The 18,540-nt window shown below is 40.7% G+C and overlaps 2 protein-coding genes across 2 annotated transcripts; both read right to left on the reverse strand.

Moving 5' to 3' along the window:
• Positions 1-1,072: 1,072 nt before the first annotated feature.
• Positions 1,073-11,579, reverse strand: pamr1a (peptidase domain containing associated with muscle regeneration 1a). Its single transcript, XM_029498670.1, has 11 exons — positions 11,397-11,579; positions 10,222-10,392; positions 9,877-10,002; positions 8,427-8,541; positions 7,429-7,646; positions 6,112-6,309; positions 5,820-6,014; positions 5,376-5,442; positions 4,424-4,680; positions 3,404-3,738; positions 1,073-3,018 (listed from the first exon to the last, which is right to left on the reverse strand). The coding sequence occupies exons 1-11, from the start codon at positions 11,500-11,502 to the stop codon at positions 2,455-2,457; spliced, it is 2,352 nt and encodes a 783-aa protein (XP_029354530.1). The 5' UTR covers positions 11,503-11,579; the 3' UTR covers positions 1,073-2,454.
• Positions 11,580-12,507: 928 nt separating this feature from the next.
• slc35c1 (solute carrier family 35 member C1) lies at positions 12,508-17,178 on the reverse strand. The gene is made up of 2 exons (XM_029498671.1): positions 16,439-17,178; positions 12,508-15,531 (listed from the first exon to the last, which is right to left on the reverse strand). The coding sequence occupies exons 1-2, from the start codon at positions 16,965-16,967 to the stop codon at positions 14,951-14,953; spliced, it is 1,110 nt and encodes a 369-aa protein (XP_029354531.1). The 5' UTR covers positions 16,968-17,178; the 3' UTR covers positions 12,508-14,950.
• Between the last annotated feature and the right edge of the window lie 1,362 nt (positions 17,179-18,540).

Consider the following 18,540-nt stretch of genomic DNA (forward strand, 5'->3'; position numbering starts at 1 on the left):
CTGATTATTCTTTCACTCTTGATTATTTTATACAAGTGTGTTATTACTAAATGTACTAAATGTATGATCAGAAGAAACAGCAGGTGTCCACTCTGTCTTCTGTAGACGTCACACTTTGCCACAGATATAATTGTCCAAAATGCATTGTTTAATTTATTCTATGGTGAAAGAAGATGTCATTATGTCTGTAGTCATTTTCATCAAAATGAAGCATTAAAAAAAGGAGCTGTCTGATGTGCAACTCATCTAGTTAATTGTACTTGAGATTCACCGTGTAATCCCTCTGGCTATTCTTTTGAACTTCATCTCGTCTGGAGTTGGGGAAGTGAATCTCGGAGCGCCGTATCTCTAATGATGCACGCTTGGCCCAAGGACAGCCGTTTTTGCATTGCTTTAAGAAAATATCATTTCCATAAAATGCACCAGTCGATTTGTTCCTGTCCTGAGATGTCAAGTGATTCATCTTCTAATCTTGTTTTTTCTTTTAATCGTGTTTTCTGCTGGTGGTGAAGGACCAATCCAGCTGGTTTCACCACTTTGTGCATGCATGATTTTTGTTTGCCAACCTCACCTAAAATGAATGACTCACTCACTTACTCACTGAGGAATAGATTTATGCGATATAGGTATGTGCTTGGATTTGGGTCACAGTACTAACAACATTATAACAACTGTGTCTAAACTATAGCACCTGGAATTAGGATCATCCACAGGCAATGACAGAGAGGATGAAGACTGGGTCACAGTGAGGGTGAAGTCAAAGCTGGAAGAAAACTTTCCTCTTGCAATTAACTAATTGCCACTTGCACATGTACCCAAATGTTCTCAAAAGGGAACGATGTAGTCTAATTATCCAGCTCAAACATCATCAAAAAGAAGAAGAGGTTTACCTGTGTCTTCTTTAAATTTACCTTCCTGATAGGTGAAAGCAGTAAATTCCAATTGCACGTAAAAATTAAAGTCAGTGCGTTAATTATTTTCAGACTTCTTGGACTGAATTCATACAGGTATTACTATGGGTTCCTCCTCCTCTCCTAAGATACAGAAGCCCTTGCACCTCCCTCTTGCAACCTAAAGGAAAAAAAAAACAAAAACAACAGAGCAGCCTGCACATGCAGTGTGCACACTGATGCGCGGACAGAGGGATGGTGGGGATTTGAGAGCTCAGTATCTCCTCTCAGGTGTGGGTTGGGTGTTCCCTCAGTTAAAGAGTAATAGATTAACAGAGTTTCACCTTTTGCTACATTTTTAGCAGCCTGACATGTTGTACCTCTGTCACTGCAAAATATTTAAACACAAGCTCATGAAGTAGCCACAAATCCACAAACTTAACGACAGCTTTGCATGTACAGTGCAGATTTCTGGTGATAATGATTCTTTCTTTCATTTTTGCAAACTATTGTTATCTGTTGTGAATTTTACAATGCTGACATCTCTATGTGATAGGAAAGAACATAACAAGAACATGGCAAACTGTGGGTTACCAGCAGTGTCCAGAGAGCAACCACTGAACTGCTCACTGTTCAATTGGCTGGGCTTAAAAAGTGTCCTGTACAAAGCTGCCGAGAGCACAGCGGGTGTCTGCGTCTCAGGAGTAAGAGCTAAGTTTAGCAAATCCTCTCAGTGTGTTTCTCAATGACAGCACATGTTGGACAGTCTGCAGAGAAACTCACGAACCCATAAGCTCACATGCAAACACGCTGCAGACACACAGGTGGTGTTCATATTTACTGCGACCGATGAGCATGCAGTCTGTACATGATGTACTGCCACACACCTACTAACATGTACACATGCACAGCTTGGAAACGCATAGAAAAAAGGCAACTGATCGCTCACCACATTCTGAACGATGGACTGTTTGCATGTTTGTGTTTTTCTTTCTTTAGCTAAATTCTGCATGTTTTCAATCAGGAGCTTGAAGCAGTATGTGCAAAGTTCTGATATCAACATAGTAGAAAATAAGTGCATGCTTATTTGCACATGTATGTGCCTTGTTATGTGCAGATAATGACTTATCCTTCTTAGAATTTTTTTTCCTGGAGGGTGGTCAGAGGTCAGAGGCCTGGCTGGCAGAGATTCAGTGCTCAAGGACGGGTCAGGAAGATGAAGACACCTGCTCAGCTCCTGAAAACTTTTTAGATTTGAACCCAGCTTTTGTACACATCTTGGTTTGATGTTAGAGTGTATGAAAATTCATGTTTTTTTTTTACTTTCATTTTAAAATAAAAGTTAAATCTCCTTTATATATTTTTTTCATTGAGCTCAAACGCAATGTAGCATGGAGACATAATGAGAAAGTGGGTGAATTTCTTGAAGTGGTGGTGACCCAGATCCAAAACAATAACATGCACAAATAGACACAAGGAGTCTCAGGAAAACATCTCTCACCTCACATTGATATTGACTATTCATCAGTTTCTTCATGTTAGATTAAAAAAACAAACAAACAATCTATTTCATATTTTTCTCGATCCAGCCTCGAAAGCTGCTTATGCGTGTCTGGACTGTGTGAGTCTGTTGGTGGCAGCTCGTTTCCCCGTGGTTGAACCTCTCTAAACCGAGCAGCTCCCAGCCTGTGCCCGAAGCTCCCTGAGTCTCCTTCTGACCATCACTTGTTGATGACAACCCAGGTTGCACAAATGTGAGTCCTGGAATTATACTGGGACAGGGACTTTCAGGACTGGATGGCCTGCTAAAGGCACAGAGGGTATAGTCACTGATCTCAGTGGAAGGTGTTTCTCCTTGTGCTAATTCACTTTCGCATTGAGCAACATCGCTCAGTTGAACGTGTTTCGTCTGGCTCAGGGCGGAATAGGGGCCCAGGTGCCTGGGATTGTTTGGTAAAGTCCACCTTGCTGTGTAAGCCTCCTGCGCTGTCATCTCTCCTCCTTGAGTTGTGGGTAAGCATGCCGGCAGGACATGCTCACTGATCTTGGCCTTGTCCTTTAGCTTTAGCACAGCCACATTGGACTGCAGCGCCACGGAAGAGTTTGGATGCACAAAAATATCTGACACCTGTTGTGGATGAGAGCATTAAGCTGTGATTAAATAATGTCCATCAAGATGTGGCAGATCAAGTTCTAAAACAAATATAGTCTTATCCATGTGAAGGTTAAAATGCTAATTTAGATTCATCACTTCTTGGACCATTGACAACAACAACAACACAAACCTTCCACAAGTTCATGTTAATTCATGCTGTTCGGTTACTGTTGGAGTCATGGGAGTTTTTGTTTGCTACTTCCGTCATGACCAGAAATTTCCATGGATTCTAACAGTGTAACCAGTTTCATAATTTTCTTGTGAAATTAGAGGTAAAGGTGGGAGAAATGTGATAAAAGCATTTGCTGCTAACGTTTAACCGTCATTTAAATCACTGAAATGAATGACGGTGTTGTACCCTGAGGTGGCGCTGGCTTTTCAGGCTGTCCTTGGAAGTCTGCTGCTGTATGACAACCTTCACATGGGCTGGGTGGAGGGGCTGCTGCTCGTCCCCGTGTGTCACACACTGAGCTGCCACCAGGACACTTCGCTGGGTGAGCAGAGCGCCACTGCAGGCAAGGTACCAAAATGAGGACTCCTCTGAGACCTCCCGCTGGTTGGGCACCCTCATTCCGTGCGACCTACGGGTGCTGGCAGTACGATCGGGGGGTGAGCGGATATAAATGGCTGCATGCCATGGCCACTGAGTCTCTGAGAGGTTGTGGACACTGAAAGTGTCAAATTTGCCACAAACTGTAGGAAGGGAACAGCGAAAGAGGAGAGACAGTGTGTCAAAATGTTATGACAAAAACGGTCATATAAGCTCTTTTTTTTTTTTTTTTACAAAGAGTTATGAAACAGTAGGACTGAACATTTGATGCAAAAGAAAATAGAAAAGTGAACTTTTTGAGACCAGCAGCCAATGTGATCAAGAGTGGCGAATTCCATTTCTGGGTCATGGAGGATGCTGGAGCCAATCCCAGCTCACTCTGGGTGAGGGCGGGGTCTCCCTGGACAGGTCACCAGTCCATCACAGGACCAACACACAGAGACACACAGACACCAACAACCACTCACACTCACACCTACAGACAATTTAGAGTCACCAGTTAACCCAAACATGATGTCTTTGGACGGTGGGGGGGAAACTGGAGTACCCAGAGGCAACCCACACTGACGCAGGGAGAACATGCAAACTCCACACAGAGAGGCCACTGGCCTGCGAATCAAACCCACAACCTTCTTATTGTGAGGCGACAACTCTTACCACTATGCCACCATGCGTGTGGATTACTTTGTGATATTGAGCACATGTATAAATTCAAGTTTCTGTCAATGTAATTGCACTTTGACACACTTTAAAGTAGAAGATACATCATTGTTGTTTCTTCTTGCTTGAAAGGGACTCAGGTTCTGATAAACAAGCTGCTGCTCTCACCTGGTGAGCAGGAAACATGATGCCCGCTCCACCTGCCAGTCTTTAGACATGTGCGTCGGGAGCTCCCTTTGTGGCTGTAGAGAGGCGAAACACACTTGTACTCGATACTTGTGTACACTGAATGAAAGCCGCGAGGAAGCTCATCAACAGAGATGTCATCTGTTCCTGCACTGGAGCGTCTAAAGGGAATGAAGCCAGCTGACAACACATCCTGTATGCTGTACCTCGATGAGAAGTGGTTCTGGTTCGGACCCTCTCTGTGGGGAAGATATCTGGTTTGTGTTAATGTCTCCTTATCTGCACTTCACACACTTAATGTAGGACATGAATACGGTGGAAGGAAACCGGAGAACCTGGAGGAAACCCACACAGGCACAGGGAGAACATGCAAACTCCACACAGAGAGGCCCCAAGCCCAGGAACTGAACCGGTGACAGTCTCACAATAAGAAATATGCCACCGTGCTGCCCCAGGACACGAACATTACAAATTCAATTGAGAATATTTTTGGATTTGGAGGAATTTGATGTATGGAATTATAAAACCAAAGCGTTCCTTTAACATTGCTTGACTTTGTGATTATATAGTTGCAACAGATGAACATCTGCTCAATTTCCAAGGATACAAATTATGCTCACACTCACATGCATGATTTATGTTATAACATTTTCCTATGCCTGATTACCTACGATGTGATATGGATATGAAGAAATGCACCGAAAGTCTCAACCTTTTTGGTGGCCACAAAAAAATCTGTTGTTTGTAACCATCATTTGTACAACTTCAGTATTTGATTCTGGCACAACAACAAAAAATATATAAAGGAAAAAGAAAAGCACACTGCTGCTTGATCTGATATCAGCACAAAGTAGTTTTCAACATGATTTTTTTTTCTCTTAACTAAATCATCACATTGGCTTTAAATGAGTGCAAAATCAGTCATAAAGGATACCTTGAACTCAGATGAGGCTTCAAAACAGTTTGTTGCACAAGTTCAGACACTTTGGGCTCTCTACAGGCTGTGAAAACAAATCAAACAGGTTCTTGTAAGTGCACAAGAATTACTTCCTGAGTCTCTTTTGTTTTGCGTAAGACATTGTATCCAGAAGCATAAGTTACTCTGCGTAAACAAGGACGATTCCAAGCAGGAAATAATCATGTCCAAACATATTCTACATTGATAAACCTTAACAACCATTTGTTTACTATGATTTATTTACTATGTACTCATCACAGGACTTTGTTTGCTAAATTGCTCCTTTGTTTACAGTAAAGTAGATGTGTCATATAAACAAATAGCTGCATTTAATCTGCTTTAACCATTTTGTGCCACTGTCACATGGTAATGAATTGGAAAAATGGGCTCTTTTGTGTGCGTGAAAATGTGTAGAACTACCTCTCACACACTTTGGTGGCCCACTACTCCAGGATCCATTAGAGAGGCAAGTGCTGAGGTGGTTTCCGCTCAAAGCGTAGGAATTTTTACAGAAAAACTCGATTGTCTCTGAACCTCCTGCTGTGTCAACAGCAGGTCTGTGGTAGCCGTTCAGCAGTTTGGGTGGAGGGGTACAATGGACTCTGCTTGTTTGGCCTATATGAATACATTAAAAATCAAGATAAGAACTCATTGTGTGAATTTTGTGCGGCATAAACAGGAGAAATTAACACTAGAAGCGAAGAAAAAGTACCTTTTACACATGTGGGAGCTGTGCCACTCCACTTGCCATTAGGAAGACATGACCTCTGCTGGGAGCCAATGAGTGTGAAGGTTGGATGGCACTGATAGTTTACAGTTACAAGCTCCTCCTTGAGGCCATACACAGGCAACCAATATCCATTGGACAGTTTGTCTGGAGGTGCACACGCTGGATTGGTCTTGCTTGTAACTGTGAAGACATTTTCTGACTATGAAAAACGACAGAAAGAAACTTAAACTGAATTTGACAATTTACTCAGCATTAAACTTTTTCTTTTATGGTAAATTGAAATGTATAATTCAGTTCAAATTCCTTCAAACCTATAAAATTGCGATGGATGTGATAACATTAGAGATTAAAATGTTTTTGGTTTTTTTTTTTGTTTTTTAATAAATTATTAAATTATTGCCAAGCTAAAGCCCTTCATCAGTAATATATCCTGAGGTCATCAGGAAACAACTAGACTCCTGGAAATGCCATTTCCTCTTACAGATAGGAATATTAATGCAGTAGAAATCATCCAAGCTGCTTTCAAACCAGGATATGTTATAAGAAGTAAAATAGCTCCAAGGTGCTGCCCTGAGGAACCCCACAAATTATGTATATCCCAGTGGAGGATCTGTCAATTACATCAACCTTAGAGGAATCTGATAGTGAAAAAGTAACGGTTTAGGTTTGGTCTGTTTTTCACCCAGAATACCATTAAAGTTTAAATCTCTAATCTTCTCTAACTCTTTGGTCAGAGCTTTACAGAAATAATGTTGAAGTGGCCTTGCCCTTGTCTCATGCTGCAGCACTTCAGTAGGCTTTGGTCAGTGTTCAAAAGTTAATATTAATGGCAAAAAAAATTAGAAACGGGATACATGTTGGATGGAGGATTTGCTTCAAAGTAAGCAAATGGAGAGGAGCACGATGGAGCAAGTATGATAAATCAGTGTCACTGACGGTCCTTTGCATACCGCTGCGTAGGAAGCTGCACACATGGACACACTGAAATGCTCACAGTTACAAAGAAAATAGTCAAGAAGCGAAATGCTTGCAAACAGAGAAAGGAGCTGTGCTACGCATGGCACGTATATCTGAAATAGGTAGCTAAAGCAAAGTATATCATGAATATGGATATATCAGACTGATGCGTTGTCTGTGTATGTGGACTCCACAGAGAAATCTAACATCACAGAGTGAATCCATCAAATCTTTTAAAGAGTGTGGAGCTGAGAGGAAAGTTAAATATTAAAATTCAGCTTAATACAGCACCACTGCTTTGGAGTGTACGGGTAACATTCACGTTACCAAGGACAATTATACCTGAACTCTCCTGAAAAGTAAGAACAAATCCATCAAAGTTGTTGTAGCCATCTGAGGTGAAGAGGATGTGCAGGAAATTCCCAGAGCTCTTTATTGGAGGAGGTGGCTGGTCCCCACAAAAGCGGCCAATCACAGGCGAGCCCAGACTGTCGCCGTCTCGGACCTCAACGTAGTCATAACGACAGTTGTGGTCAGCTTCCAAACTCAGCCGGGAAAACCTGCAGCAAAACAATGGCAAAGTCACAGATTTTTCAAGACCAATTCAAAACTCTGAAGCCTTCCAAGTGCTAAAGTGGGAAAAATTCAACTAAGTGGACTAGGGCTGTATAGCTGCTCTGCTTTGACCTCGACATCATTTTACAGACTTACTATATAATGAGTTGATCTCCCATAGAGAGATTCACTAACTGAGGAAGTGCTGGTCTATTTGTGAGTCACAGCTCCAGAAGTTACTCTGTGAACAAAATTGGTTACCATTTATTTGGAGACAGATATGTAAGAGAAATTATAGCGAACTCAAAACAATTCGCTTATTTGCTGTCTTTGTTTGATACAATGGGTTTCAATTTTTTCTTTTTGCATCAAGGAAGCCTAACCTGAAAAAGTACACTTTGTTCAGGGGTTTATGATTTGATATGAGTTTTGCTTTTTGTAGTTTAACTGCACAAATTGTTTTTGACCTATGACCAACACATTCTGTCATTGTGATACTCAAGGATGTATTTATAGTGAATTATAGTGCTGGGGACCCCCAGAGATACCCCCCAAGGTTCCCTGCCAATCCCCAAACCCCGCTTTGAGAACCACTGGCCTAAACTATGGTAAGCCTGTGTAAGCATTCTGAGTGCCAGTCCTTTCTTTAATCAAAGCCGTCTCACTACGGAATCACTTGGGGCTCAGTGGTTCTTTTTATAACATGCCAGATACTTTTTTCTTTGAGAAAGTTCAGTGTTAAACTTCATTATACATCAAAATAACAACCCTGGAAGATGACATACCTAAGTTCAATGCTGCTGCCTCTCTGCGCTTGCACAGTCCATTCACATCGAGCATTTGTTGGGTAACTCTCCAGAGCTATGTGACCCTGAGCCCGCTGGATGATGCCACCGCATACTAAATGCCACAAGAGAGCCATGATTACTTTCATTTCATGAATTTCCATTCCTGTCAAATATTTGTTTACCATAGTCGAACCCAGCATTTTCATTGTGGTAGGCAGTAGCAGTGATATGACATGCTGTGTGAGAGGGCAGATAATAACCAAAAAATTATGAGGGTGACAGGAGCCAACCAGCTACTTCAAAACCCATGATTAATAACATCCTGCTGGCATTCAAGCCGGTATCTGTGTTTTTCCAGAGTAAAAAAGCAAAAGAAGATACAAGAAATTCTCAGCTGTCTCTGCTAAAATGCCCGTGTTGAAATTAAGGTTTGATTTCAAATGTAATGACTTGGGCTTCTGGCCTGTTCCTTAAAATTGTTCTCTGAGCAAAGCATTTGTGAAAGCATTCAGTTGCTATTCTGTCATTCATTCATTCACACACTTCAAACGGGTTGCACAGGCCAACAGAAATGCCACAATGGTTCCTCTTGTCTGTGTTAAACGTGATCAAATGACCAAGTGGTACGTTCCCCTGGGCCATGGAAAGTAAAAAATGGAAAATTACCACAAGATTGAAAAGCAGGAGTGGCAACAAGGTAAACCAGTTTGCTTTCCCCTATTGAGAGCAAAATATGATCATGAGTTTTACTTGCACAGGTTTTTATTTTAATGTTTTGGGATTGGGAAGTGCTGCAGCATGAGACTTAAAATAACAATTCATAGCAAAACATTAAATAGGAGCACTTTCAAAGATTTCAATTAGATGTTACACAAAGTACTAGCAAATTACTATGGACCTAGCTTGGCTGAACCCAAATAACAACACATTGTCACCACCAAGTGATCTTTCGATGTATTACAATTTTGGCTGTGGGTGTCTACATACAGTGGACCATAGAGCCGATTTCGGCCTCAAAATGAATTGGAAATATCTATCTTTTCCCCATAGACATGAAATTGCTTTAGATTTAAATGATGGATTGCATTTTCTTCACCTGTATTGAACTAAAACACATTGTAAAAGTTTTCAATGACTCTCATTCACCTCACAAACTTGCTGCTAATCATGCTATAATCAGTTGTCAGTGCTTGTATTTAAAATAGGCCTCATATATGACTACTGCACATGGTGTCAGGTCAGATAATACTATGTTCGTGAATGAGATCTAAAAAGAAAATCAAGAATTGCAATAAAGGGGTTTTAAGGACAATCATCATGGTGGAGTTCTGCGTTCTACTGAAATGTTTGCGCTGTGTGATTCATGCATTATCACGTTAAATATTCAGCTTGTTGTGTGGCAAGATAAGGCCTTAGGGAAATGCTGCATCACAGCAGTAAAACTTACTTCTACAGTCCCCTCCACTCCAGCCTTGGCGGCACTCTGTGCAATATTTTCCATTGATGAAGAAATCATCATTGGCTTTCCATGTTCCATTATGGCAGATTTTACAGTTCTCAAAAAGACTGCAGCCTTGCAACGACAAAAAACAGGACGTCAGTTTGTAATTCAGATTGACTGATGTAGCACCATAATGATTTATCTGACGCTAATCATTGATCCAAACACTATGGAGTTGTTGTGGCATTTTTTCGTCCCAGGACATATCTCACAGTTGTTTATTTTGGATATTATTAAAACATTAACATTATTCAGATAAAATTATTTGTATAAGCAACAATGAGAGTGTACCTGGATGATAGATGCAGGGGTCACACTGGTCCAGAGCATTGCGGCAGCAGGGTACAGTGTAACCTACCTTTGAACCTTTTGAGGGGCACCGGCACTGTATCAGGTGGTACTCACAACAAGGACGGCACATGACACTCCACTCAGAGCTCGGGCAGTTGTCCCCCGACAAAGCTGTGGAAAAACAGAACCATGGATCAGTCTCAAAAAGCTAAACACCCTACCTTTTCACCTGCTTGAGTCCATGGAAAACAGAAATATTTATCCTACAATGTATTGCTGTTTCTACATTCGGGTATATTGAAATGTAGGAAATGCAGCAATTGCATAAATGTATCCATATAGCATATTTTTCTTAACATTGCAATTTCTTAGCTTATATATATATTTTTTTTTATATTTCACAATGACGGAGCAAATTCCTGGTGTGAAATTTTATAGCTAGATAGATGTCTGATTGAAGTGGGGACAAAGGCTGATTGTCCTCCAAATACTGTATCACTTAACAGTCCTGAGTGAGTTCAGACTCCAGCCAAATGCAGACTCAACCAGCTTGTCCATTCCCCTTGTGTTCATGTCATCATGTCTGACATGCTGTATCCTGGTCACCAGCGTCTGATAAAATCTGTAGCATTTCACTTCCCTCCCAATCTTGTTTTGAGTTCTAGACATGTTATTGAGCATTTTGTATTGTTCTCTTACATCCCATAAAAAATACAGCAGAGCGGCAAAAAAGCGGACTCAGTTCAAAGCTCAGAAGCTAATCATCATCAAGTTAAATCCTACCCATCAATAGTTTTGGATTTCTGTGCTAAATTAAATATAAGAGCCTCCTAGACATTCAGCCCTCAGTAATATGCCCAATATCTTTATTAAATGGGAAGAGAAGGTCGTGTACAGACTACAGCAGGAGAAGTTTGGTGGTATTCTTTTTCAGTGCAGCACTCTGAGTCTGCTGCATGAATTGAGACCAGTCGGAGCAGAAGAACTGACTCATCGTCAACGATGAGTCAACAATCTCAACAATCTCCACAGTTAGTCAGCAGTTAAGATAAGGAGACATACATTTTCTTCAAAATGTTTTGCCATTTTCTCAAAAAAGAGATATGTAGACTTTGTTATTATGTATTACAAGGAAAAACATTCAAACTAAACTGCAATAAACGCCTTTTACTCACCATGGGGCCAAGCTGTTACATGAAAATATAGATTTAGGAAGAGGTAGTAAAGCTTGGGATCCACCAGAGAGGGCGATGGCACTTTCCATGAGAGGAAAGTAAACATGTTGGCTGCCAAACTCACAGCAATAAACTTCGAGAGAATTTCCACGGAGGTAGTGCAAGCTCTTTGCTATCTGCAGATGTTCCTCTCTGCTCAAAATATGGCGCAACTATTGATGATGAAGTCTCCCCTCTCAGCATAGCGGACAGAGATCCTTAACCCATTCCTTTCATGATGTCAAAACTTTGGATTTTCTTTGAGATTGTTCAGCTCAAACCAATGGCAGGTCTGCAGCCAGTCCCCGCTTCTCTGCTCCTGGTTTGAGTTCAGAGTGAGTGCTGCATGCTGAAGAGTAACAGGGGAAAAATACTTGCTGGCAAAAGAAATGGAAAGTGTATTTGAGGGTAATAAAACAATCCCAATGAGGAAAACAGTGATCTCCAGAAAAAATAAAACTCCATCTGTCAGTTTGCTTTGACAGTTTTCAAGTAAGTGGATTAGTTTAAAAATACACATTGATATTGTAAAGTCTCCTTTTTTGTTTCAAATGCTATAAAAGTCATATACACACATGCATCAGGCCAAATGTGTTCACTGACGCTTCGTTGTGCACCAGCTGTCACTCCAGACACGACAATTTCACAACCTCTTGCATGGCAGATAACAGATGTTGCCTCCAATGAACCCATGAAGTGTTTATGATGTCAGTCTGCATGGATTTGCCAAGAGCAATGACGCTGAGAAGACACAAATACACCTCACAGCCCATTTCATGACCAAGGTTGCTTTTCCATTACCTAAACTGTCACTGCGGAGGAGTTACCTGGAAATTTCCATTATTTGATATCTTTCCTAATCTTCTCCATTACAGCAGGTTGTGATCAGACAGTCTACAAATATCACAATTTGACTTATTTGTTGCGATATCTGATCTTTTTTCCTTGTAAGAGTTGACTGATAGATTTGCCATTTTAATTACTAGGAAAAAGAGTCATGATTTCATGTTGTCCTTCCAGGATATAGACCTATTTTTTATTTTTTATTTTTTGGCTAGTTATCATTGCAAACACACAAGTGAACATCAATATATGTTTTGACTTTATAGGTGTGACTGGGTATTCAGCCCATTACATGCTATTGGATCAGGAAAATGTTTTAGGTAGACACACTTCCAAAATCTCATCTCAAACATTGTTCCTTTTTAAGACTACGTACACTATGTGGGACAAAACCCACAGTAATACTTCTACTCAACAGTGAATCAAATGATTGGGAACTGCCAAAGAGTTCACACACCGTTTTCCCAGCTTTCATCTCATATTATATATCTAATTTTTTGACAGCTTGTAACTTTCCTCTCCTGGTTCAGTCTCATCAGCATGACTTTCATATTTTAAACAAGAACAACTTTGGATAAACTTGGATTCTATGTGACCAAGAGAAAGCTTCAGACAGAGAAGTTTGTCCAACATGTAGCTATAGGAGAGTGAATATCAGCAGAAAAATGACTCAGTATGAACATTCATGTTGCCCGAATCTTAGTTTCCTATGTCTCCCAGATAAATTGTAGAAGGTACTATTACATCAAAGTGGAGTTTTACTGCCCTCAGCTGTCCAAAAATAATAATAATAAAAAAAAAGATCCAATGAATGAAAGTTCAAGATGCAATGAATCTTTCTGGGAACATTAAACTGTACTAAACAATGTAACAGGGGTTATACTGTATGGCAGGAAAGTTTTTCAATACACAAACACACAGACTGTAGTCAACAGAAAAAGTTTCAATGATCATTGAGTCTTCCATTTACAGTGACAACCACAGTTTGAGCTGACGTGTATAAAGAAACACGAGTGACAACTATTAATGTTTGCAACGTTTGAACTGTCAGTCATTTCTTAATACATTTCCTCCCCTTATCATGTTGAAGTGACCCGAGCAGATGTGAGAAATGAAGGCTGGCAGATTATTTATTCCACATCATGACACAGTTCTAAAACTCATTTGTGTCACAAGGCCAAACTGACTGTGAAATTAGTTCCTGACATCAGAGACCAGTGTTTTTTATAGCCCATGTAATTACCCATGGTACTCTTTTGACTAATTTTGTCTCCTCACCTCAGTTCCTCAGAGGAATATTCCTTTTGAAGGCCACAGACTCTCATCCAGCACACCTCAATTGAAGACGATAGGGACGCCCTCTCACTGAAATGGATCTTGCTACCTTTAATGAGGCTCAAGAAGTAGAAAGAATAAATGAACAGATTAATAGTTATTAGAATATTAGGCTTTGAAGCAGACACTTAATTTGAGCATCAAACCCAAAATAGACCAAAACAACCAGGTAGGATTTAGTACATGAGTTCCCTTTGGCTACTCCAGCTTCCAAATACATTAGGGTATTTGGTTTTGATTGGTGTGTCTAAATTGTTCATATGTGAGTCTGAGGCTGGCAGACCAGGATCTCTATTTAACAGCCCTGTAACACACTGATGGCCTAATCCTTAAGCCCCAAAAATTATTTTAAAGACAGTTTTCAGCTTGCAGTTCACGTCAGTTGCATTTTTATCCTTCACTGATCCAACTGAATTCAGAAACAGTTAAAGAAACACTCCAAAGTTTTGTCAGAAAATGTATTTTATCATAAAAAAAGTTGCCCCTCTGTGTAATACAGTACAAGGAAAAATGATACACCTAATTTTCATCTTCGAAGACTAATGTCTGTAGTATGTCAACTGATACATTACTCAACAGGTATGACTGACAATCAGTCATTACAACGAGAGACTTTTCAGCATTCGCACATGATCCGAGAACTGATGCCTCTGCAAATTAAACACACTCCTCCTGTTTTTAAAAAGTATGACTCAGCTGAGAGACAGTTTGCTGCAGAACATGATACGCCACCTTGTGGTTAAAAGAGTGGTAATGCTAAAGGAGTGCTTTCTTTGGAGGTAAAAGCATGAGGGTCCCCTTCACCGTTGTACTCCCTATAAAACTACACATATCCTGTCTTGGCTTTATTCTTATTTGAGATAACATTAACTCCGAGTTAAAGGCTGCCCTTAAAACATGATCATAATGCACTTCTGTATAAAATGGCAGCAATGTTCATGTCCAAATCCTGTTAATAAAACTTAAATCAGAATTTATATAGAAACACTTTCTAAATTTGACTCCATTGTTCTTTAACTGAGTAAATAATTTCAACCCCCCCAGATTAAAAACTGACTTTTTTTCTTCATCTGATGACTAGACCACAAGAGACATAATTTCATTATATTTCTCAGTAATCTCACAAAGAAATAATTTAAAAAAGAAAGGCCTCAAATGAATATGAAGCATATAAATATATATTATATACACACAAATACCTTAGGTCGGAGTGTATAAAACCCACAAGTCTATTAAACACAACCCAAATCAACTTAAAAATCACAAATCAGTTATATTCTTAATCTTATAATTCTCACACAACATGAATAGAGGCTTCAGCTTTCTCAGCTGCTTGGTTACACTCCCATGCCGCTTTTCTCCACTGGAAGCAGTTTTTCCTTGGCTGTGTCCTGAGATTCTTTAGGGGGAGTCTTCTTCATTTCTTGACTCTTTACCCAGGTGTAGGCTGATGAGCCACCGAGAACCATCATGTTACTGGTCCACCACAGTGGGCTTTTCGTTGAAGAGTTGTACACCACTGCAATAACTGTCTGTACACAGGCTTTAGCCGTCCCTGAGACATTGTGTGTGAGCGGGCTGGTATACTTTATCTGGAGACCTGTGACGTAACCAATGCCGAAACCAAACACTCCTCCAAGTGTCATCATGCCCCAAAAGCTGAGGTCAGTGAGGCGACTGAAGCTGATGATGCGACCCCCTTCTCCAAACACCAGAATGAGTGGCAGGAAGAGCACGCAGGCGTTTAAGTTGTTGTAGAAAGATAACTTCCAAATGTTTCCATCCACTGAAGGCATCACCTTCTTGGTGTAGATGGCATTGAGAGAAACGCAAGCGCTAGCGAGTACACCAAAAAATACACCAGACCAGGAAAGGGACCCAGCAATACCTTCCTGGTCGACACCAAGCCAGAATCCACCTGAGAAGCAAGGACACATACAGGATAGTAATGAGCTGTGTTGTTACAGTCATGCAAGTGAAACACTTAGATTATGTGGATTTATAGACTTCTCAGGCAAGAAAAACAAAACTTTTTGTTCTCATTATTGTGATAATTTTGTGAGCTAAATGTTCTAAGTTTGTGTCAGATAACAATGAAGAAAAATCCCAGTTCACAAGTACGATTATAGTCAAGACTTGGGATGATGAAAACAAAATCCCAATTTGCGTTTATAACACAGCAATTAGGATTTAAGACGGAATAGTTATTTGTTCTTCTGCCCTCTTATCAAATATCAGCTCCAGGATAAGCAAGCTATTATCTGAAAGCTGACACCTGTGCACAGAAGCACATCAGCCACTGCCTGCTATTGCAAAGTTTGAGCTCATGAAACATATTTAAAACGAAATGGAACACAACATTGGAAACTCTCACACGTGACAAACCAATGGCAGCAGCTGGTTTGTCATATTTTGATAGTCAATGAACAATGGCATGTCTGTTTCAGTAACCACTAAATAATATAACTGGGAGACAGTTCATTTAAATGAAGAAACAAACATTTATATAATTTTCTAGCCTAGTCAAAAGTTGAACGCCATTAGAATTGAATGATAATATACAGGTTATATCAGACCAATTTAGTGAATGTCCACAGTAATGGACCTACAATATATGAACTATAGATTTTTTTTCCTAGAACTAAGACAGGAAAATTTGCTTTTGATTGTGTTGACTGAAAGTTGGACGATATATTTTGGTTTTATTATCGCATCCCATTTATGTGAAATCGGTGGGACACGAGTCGTGAGTTTGACTGATGACTCATTAACCAGATTAAGTTAAACAACTTTGTCTGCACAAGGAATAAACCACGGTACCGTACCCAGGATGACCCCGCAGCAGAGCAGGGCTTGGAAAGATGTGGTCTGTTTCAGGATCACATAAGACAGCAGCACGTTGAACACGGTGCTGAGCGAGCGGCCCACCGTGTAGAAGGCCACTCCGACAAACTTGAGGCACAGGTTGTTGAAGGTGATCATGCCGATGAAGACGACCGACAGAGGCAGCACCTCCCGGGACGTCTTCTGGTCGAGTTTGACCGACGGGAAGTCGATGATCCCCGGACACGCTCTGGACAGCAGCTGCATGATCCAGCACAGCATCACCGACACGGCACACTGGAAGAAGGTGACGAAGAGCGGCGCGTCCAGGTCCCGGTCGTCCAGCAGGTAGTTGTTGAGAAAGACCATCGTTATCGAGATGAACCAGTACAGAGCGACCACCGCCGCTATCCGCGCAGCCCGCAGGAGGAAGGTCTCCCCGCTGTCCTCCGGGTCGGCCGCCGCCGTCTTCTCCGAGCCGGCCAGGGCCATCCGCAAAATGGTGAACCGTTTCAGGGGCGTCCTGTTCATGGTTGCAGAGCAAGAAGGACGGCCCGGGTGAAATAATGGAGCATTTAAATGGGCTGCGATGTAGCTAGCACGGCCATGCTAACTATACGCCGTAGACATGACTGCTACTTCCGCCAGCTGCTACAACAACAGTGGGGGACTTCCGGTCTGTCCTTGTGAAAGAACAGACCGGATTTCAAAATAAGGCTTCTTGGGGGGGAAAAAAAGAAAAAGTCAGATTGACTGAAAGAAAGTTTGTTGTAACAACCCCCCCCCCCCCCCCCCCCCACTACACACACACACACACACTTGAAAAATACACCTCCCCTATGAAAGTTTATGTCTGCATTTTGAGACATTGACTGTTGAACAAATACTTTCATTTGTCTTCAACAATTACAGATCAGGATTGTTAAGGTGTGATGGAGGCGTGACAATAAAATTCATATAGGGTTAGGGTCAAAATTGGATGATGTGAAACACTTCAAAGTCTTGGATCCATTCACTTTGCAGGCAAGAACAAGATCTGATGTTGTTGTTCTGCTTGCAAACAAGCATCATATTCAAACAGAGAGCTAAATATTTGTCTTCTGTGTCAGAAAACAGTGAAACTCACAGTGAAATATTAACTGCAGCATGAGAGAGATGCTAAATGTTAGCACTTAATCTGAAAGCTGACACCTGTGCAGTGAAAAAGAAAACACACTCGTCGCCGCCTATGTTTTGAAAATGTTGTATCCACGATGATATAAAACTGATATACGTAATGTAAATACATTTTTGACTAAAAATATTCATTTAAATTTTTTACCTTAGAGGCAAAAGCATGGACATGACTACTTCCTTACACGAAGCGACAGTTGTTTTTTTTTTATTTAAAGAGACAGTATCCATAGTCATTGAAACCGATTCACTCAGGTGTTCCGTATCACAGTTCATTTTGAGTTAAGGTTTATATGCTATATTCGTCCTTTAGCCAGTAACCAACCCTTTGGTTTTTAATGATTGATCGCCTTATTGTTTGTAATTTTTCCTGGTTTCCTGGACGGCCTAGTAAAAAGGTTTTCATACCTTGAATTGTCGTTTATTGCTCTACAGCCTCTCCAAGTTCTGCATGGAGGACGAGTCAACGAGGAAGTGTCTTTATGCTGTTCGTGCCCCTCCCATCATATGATATCAAGGTGTGTTTTGTATAACAAGAATTTCCTGGCACAGCACACACCATGCCATAGTTATGCAGATTAAAAATAGAAAAAAATAAGAGCGAAAATTGGTGACCCAATCAATATAAGACAATTTTGGTGTGTTAAATCTTGTCAGTCAGGAGGTATGAGAGTATCCTCGTACTGGGAAAAGGTCTTTGAGTTTAACCTGAAAAAGTCGGCAATTCTGAAGAAAAAAACAAACTAATCGATTGAAGAAAAGAAAAGAGTGACGTTACACCTTGCATCAAAATAATACTCAGTATAAACAGAAGAACTGGTATGAACGGGCAGCTTCTGAAGTTCAGCAGGAGTTACTGAATGAAGGCTTGGCAGGAAGTTTGTTTAGAAAAAGCTGGCCTTAAAACCGAAAACCAATGTCTTTAACTTTA

Source organism: Echeneis naucrates, chromosome 3, assembly GCF_900963305.1.
Source record: "Echeneis naucrates chromosome 3, fEcheNa1.1, whole genome shotgun sequence".
Lineage (NCBI taxonomy): Eukaryota > Metazoa > Chordata > Actinopteri > Carangiformes > Echeneidae > Echeneis > Echeneis naucrates.